The following is a 6,000-nucleotide window of genomic DNA, read 5'->3' as shown; positions in this document are numbered from 1 at the left end:
CATCAAGGACAGAACCCCCCCCCCCCCCCGGCCCCCACCTTCCCACCCACCAATCTTCATATACAGCGCAACATTCGCCACCATTTCTGCCACCTATAGTCAAAACCCACTACAAAAGATTTTTTTCTTTCCCTATCCCTATCTGCGTTCTGCAGAGATCATTCCCTCTGTGACTCCCTCATCATGTCCAGGCGCGCTACCAATCCACCCTCAATTACCGGCACCTTTCCTTGCCACCACAAGAGATGTAAAACCTGAGCCCACACCTCCTCCCTCACCTCCATCCAAGGCTCCAAAGGATCTTTTCACATCCGGCAGAGATTTTCCTGCACCTCCAAACACCTCATCTACTGTGTCTGTTGCTCTCGATGTGGTCTCCTCTACATCATGGGGCCAGGACGCCAATTCGCTCTTTGGGACACATGCACCAAACAACCCTACTGCCCTGTAGCAAACCACTTCAACTCCCCAACCCACTTCCCCAAGGACACGCAAATTCTGGACCTCCTCCATCACCAAATACAAGGCACCCGCCACCTAGATGAAGAACGCCTCATCTTCAACCTCAGGACCCTTCAATCACACGGAATCAACATTGACTTCACTAGTTTCCAAATGCCCCCTCCCCCCACCTCATCCTAGATTCTCCGACTCGGCACCGCCCTCTTGACCTGTCCTACCTGTCCATCTATCTGTTCCACCCTCCCCACTGACCTATCACAATCGTCCCCACAGGCATCTAACTATTGACTTCCCAGCTACCTTCTCCCCAACCCCACCCCACCCCCTATATATCCCTCAACCCCCTTTCCCCTCCACATTCCTGATGAAAGGCTTACGCCAAAATCGTCTACTCTTCTGCTCTTTGGATGTTGCCTGACCTGCTGTGCTTTTTCAGCACTACACTTTGATTGACTCTACAGCATCTGCAGTCTCATTTTATCTTCCTTTTAAAGATGTCTATTTAGTATGCATCATTTGAATTTGCTGTTGGTTTCTCCGCAGTTAGCATTAAAAATCAGTATTGAATATGACAAGACAACCAGGACTTTGACAAGAATTAACTGTATTACAGAACCATGAGAAACTGGTGACAGTAAATACCTTTGGAGGTGTGTCAAAATAGAACATTTTCTCAGCTCTAGTACTTTTCAAACCATATATTTTCTTTGCTGTAGGGAGTCTAAGTGGTGTTTTCCATTATGATCAGAGGATTCGATATTCACTGACTTTCCCTGCTGCTAAAGTGGCTTGTGAGCAAGACTTTGGTGCTGTGGTGGCAACAAGGGAGCAGCTTCATGCTGCCTACCTTGCTGGACTAGAGGGATGCAGAGCAGGTTGGATTTCATCAGGAGAAGTTGCGTATCCAAGGAGACACAGAAACTGGAATTGTGGCCAAAATAGAGTCGGCATTATTTCATACGGAGTTAGGAAGAACCTTTTGGAAAAGTGGGATGTGTATTGCTACAAACCTGGTGATGACTGTTTTGCTCATAATCAGTCACCACAATTGGAAGGGAGTACTTCTGACAGCAAATCAATGGATCTATTATTATTGGGATCGATCATGCCTTCTTCTCAGAATAATGCTTCCAAGAAACAAGAAATTGCTAAAGCAGATCTGATCCAGCTTCAAAATCAAACAAATCAGTTCCCAAATGTGGTAAAACCAAGCTTTCATAACAAGCAGACTAAAGATCTACATGACTTAGAAACTTTCACGTCAGCTAATGTTGCTTTAGCAGAAACTTCAATTGCCTCCTCAGTCAACGGTTCAGAAAAGGACAACTTTAAGGAATTGGTGAAACCGTTTTTAATTGAAAACTTTGTGAAAAGTTCAGATAATAAGTATTCACTGCAAGTGGAACAAAGCGATAAAGTTAATGCAGCTTCTCAATTAAGTGTAAATTGGTCCAAGTTTGAAACAACGAACAACTTGACAAATGGGACCAAGAAAGAATACTATTCAGAAATGACAAGCAGTTCAGTCACTACTTCCTCTGAAATAAATGCAGTGAGGTTGCAACTTTGGAATATGACTATTGATAAATCTAAAAGCTCGAAAATAGATGATGATTCAGGATATAAAGACACTAAAACCCCTCAAGCTTCACACCTTAGATACAAAAGTAGCCCTGATGGAAGAGGTGCGCTCTCCATGAATACATCATACCAACATGAAATCACAACACATTCTTTGGTGAGCCTGAAGAAGTTTGTTATGGACTTGAGGAAAAGCGATAAGTCAGACCTGCACTTTCAATTAGGGGGATATTTTAAAGGAGGGGAAGTAGATCAACAATATCTAGTTTTTCAAAAGGGGAAATATTTTTGGAAAATGTTGCTAAGGATAGTGCAGTCCACCAATCGGCTCCAGATAAGCACCTGCCAGCTTCACAAAATGTGCTGAATTTGGACAATGCTGCATTGTCAGGGGTGACCACCACTAAGGATAATTTTCATCCTATCACACGTAAAATAGAAGACATTTCATATCCCACAGGAAAGAATCAGAACCATCAGCTTGATTTAACTAGAGGTGAAACTACCTTTTCAGGAACAAAGAGCTCTGAAGCCATGATGAAACATCTGCAGATATCTGATATGGTTCTTCCCCAGAATGTGGACAAAAAAACACAGCTGGTAGTATCTAGTCAGAATGTAACAGATTTTCCAGGGGCATCCAGTACAAGCACAAATGTAGAACTAATTACATTCAAAACACAAGATTTCTCACAAGCAGCAGTACCCAGCATAGACCAACCAGGAAATGTCAATATAAAATCAAACCTATTTGTAAGTAAGAATGAAGAAGAGTCATTTCGATCCAGAGTGAATGGTGGGATTATGCTACATAAACCCGTTACACACAATTCAGATTCACAAGCAACAGTGAGTACAGAAGGAAATGCAAATGTGGATGAAACCAGTGAAATAAATACATTCCAACCAATTGAACCTGTGCTAACTGTAAATAGTTCTGTCCTGTCCAAAATAACTACACCCTTCAGTCAACTTCAGAAATCCACAGACAGTGAAAGGATGGAACTTACCACATCTACTGAAGAAAGAACAGTTCAACCAACCACATTCAGTGGAGTTGCAGGAATAAGTCAGAAGAATCTGGTCTATGAGAAAGAAAGTCTAAACAAAGATAGTCTTGTTCAGACACTCATTCACTCCCCAGGTGATATATCCCAATCCATCACTTCTACTGCAAAAGATAAAATTCCTGTAAGTGTAACAACCACTAAGAGTTTTTTACCCATGACTAGAAAAGATGGCAAAGTTCAGCCCGTTGTCGACAAAGATACAAATATACTGCAAGTAGTTACAACTATCGCTGACATCTTTGAGCCATCACTTAGTCTAAGTGAAAAGAGTACAATGCGACAAAGCTCCTCTGAGGATGTTCATGAAGCCATTGCACACACATTTACTGGAGTATATAGAGGTCAGGGTGTCGAAGGCACAGAAGGGGCTCCATTACCAAAAGAGGAATTTAGTCAAAATTATGCGTCACATTTAACTGAAACAGTGACCCTTCCCTCATTCCATAGAAAAAATGTTGCCAACATCACAGAAGTTGTCACTGATTTTTTATCATTAGTTGCTTCATCAATAAGTCCAGTTACTATGCAAACACCTGCGGCGCATTCACCATTAAATCTTGAAGACATGTCCATATCAGCTTTTCCTGTCATTACCACAAAAGTACCAACAAGGGGAGATAATGTACATTCATCTACCTCCTCATTTGTAGATCCAGGTAAGTGAAAATTTATTTCAAACTAAATAAATGTACTGCATTAGTATTTTTAGTTGTAAAGTATCTGTTTATATTTGAATCAGTCAGATATCACAGCTATATAAATATGTCTTTTGATTCATCGCTCTTCCTGAAAAGTTATAAATTATTCAATGAAGATGGAATTCTAATAAGTAACCTGCACCCTATGCTGTCTAAATTGCTATTGGATATATTGTTTATTCTTCACGACGTTTTCTATTAAATTGTTTTTACCAATATTATTGAATTCAATCATTCATAAATGTTATGCCTCTGGTAAAATACATCATTTATGAATCACAAAAGTTTCAGTACGAAAGTGCTGAACAAACCTAGGCTCCAGTTATTTGACATAAAACCTGTCATTGTTAAATGGTAATTACTTCAGGAGACAATAGTGTAGTAGTACTTTTGGCTGAGCTCATGTTCTGGGAACCTGGGTCCAAACCCTACCAATGGCAGATAGTGAAATTTAATTTCACTAAAGAATCTGAATTTCAGGGTTTAATGATGACCATTAATCCATTGTTGATTGTTGGAGAAACCCATCTGGTTCACTAATACCCTTTAGGGAAGGAAATCTGTGATACTTACCTGGTCTGGCCTACATGTGACACCAGACTCACAGCAATGTGGTTGATTCTTAACTTCACTCTGGGCAATTAGGGACTGGCAATAACAAGAGATGCCCATATTCTGTGAGTGAATAAAACAAAACTTCTGGTGTATCATTTTGAATGTTTTGGATTAATATTAAATAGTTCATAATGTAACGTATGATGGGATTCACCCTGCAAGCAATCCACAAATCTCCTAGCACATTTGTTTCATGTTAGATTCATGTGGTGGTCTGATGAGACAGATTGAAGGAAGATTTCAGACCCCACACTATCCACAATCCTACCCGAGGGACATGGACTGCACCTGGGAGATTGAAGCACCTCCTGGATATCTCATCCGTTTGGATTTTACTTCCTTGTTTATCGAAGAACACAGAACATGCAAATATGATTATGTGGTTGTTTATGACGGCAAAGGACCCGACAAAGTAGAAATGGGCAGGTAAGAATTGAAAATTTTGCATAATAAACAAGGAGGATTGTAAGACAGGCAGAACAGTTCTAAAAAAAGATATGGTGAGAAGATAAATAATTTCTGTAAAATGGAACATTCATTTTAGGAGTCACATATGCTGCATAAATGCAATGCATGCTGGGATTAACTGTTTTTCATGCATTATTTATGAATTTGCCAAAACGTTTGTTGAAGGGAACTATTTTATATTTAGTTGCTTAATAACCCTCAAGTGATGTTATTCAAATCTGTAACCACAACTACCTGTTATACTACAGCGTAATGGTTATGATATTTCACTGGCAGCTCAGAGGCTGTGAATTTTAAAAGACAAACTGCAGCAAGATATGAAATTAAATTTAATAATCTGGCCATTTGTGGATTTGCACAAGAAAATTATCCTAATTAGTCAATAAGCCTGGACGATAGAGGGAACAAAGATTAGAAAAATAAAAAAAAAGTCTTGGTATTGCTCAAGGAAATATACTTCAGTGCAAGGTGTTAGTCAAGCTCAAGGGTTAGATAGAAACATGGCAATGTGATGTCATAGCAATTACAGATGAAAGACGTGGTTAGAAAGGGACAGGAAGAGCTGCTTGGTTACAGAGGTTTCAGATCTGTTCATGAAGGGTTAAAAAAGGGAGAGGGTCTCAATTTTGAATGAAGAAATAATTACAACTGTGAGGTAGGATGATATTTTAGGAGGATCATCACACGAGGCCATATTAATTGAGCTAAGAAACAAAGGAAAATGACAACAACACTGTTTGGAGTGTAGTTTCAACTCCAACCAGTCAGAGGGAGATAGGAGAACAAATAAGTAAGCAAATCTGTGAAAATGCAAAAACTTGAAAGCAGTAATAAGGGATTATAACTGGCAATATTAACTGGGATAGTTTAGTGTAACTGAATGGAGAAACAGAATTCTTGAATTGTATTCAGGAGAACATTTTCGGTCAGTATTTAGTAAGTACAACATGTGGGGGACTTTGTTTTCCAGAGATGAAGCTGGTGAAAGAGCTGCAGTGCTGGTGACGTGGTCTGCGTGGATTTTAGCAAAGATATGATGGTGGAATAGCCTGTTTCTGCACTTTAATTGTTTTACACTTTCTAAATATCTGAGAAGGAGGAATGTG

At 39.8% G+C, this 6,000-nt stretch overlaps 2 protein-coding genes across 2 annotated transcripts in view; both read left to right on the top strand.

Annotated features, from left to right (window-relative positions):
* LOC122550246 overlaps positions 1–2,410 on the top strand; it is a 9,420-nt gene extending 7,010 nt beyond the window's left edge. The window contains exon 3 of the mRNA XM_043691003.1: positions 1,179–2,410. Within this exon, the coding sequence (XP_043546938.1) occupies positions 1,179–2,410 (1,232 nt within the window). The remainder of the gene's footprint in view (positions 1–1,178) is intronic.
* Positions 1,961–6,000, top strand: part of LOC122549850 — a 35,435-nt gene continuing 31,395 nt past the window's right edge. The window contains exons 1-2 of the mRNA XM_043689968.1: positions 1,961–3,769; positions 4,627–4,852. Of these exons, the coding sequence (XP_043545903.1) occupies positions 2,578–3,769; positions 4,627–4,852 (1,418 nt within the window). The 5' untranslated portion in view covers positions 1,961–2,577. The remainder of the gene's footprint in view (positions 3,770–4,626; positions 4,853–6,000) is intronic.

This window comes from Chiloscyllium plagiosum, chromosome 5, assembly GCF_004010195.1.
Source record: "Chiloscyllium plagiosum isolate BGI_BamShark_2017 chromosome 5, ASM401019v2, whole genome shotgun sequence".
Classification (NCBI taxonomy): domain Eukaryota; kingdom Metazoa; phylum Chordata; class Chondrichthyes; order Orectolobiformes; family Hemiscylliidae; genus Chiloscyllium; species Chiloscyllium plagiosum.
This window is presented reverse-complemented; position numbering and strand designations above follow the sequence as displayed.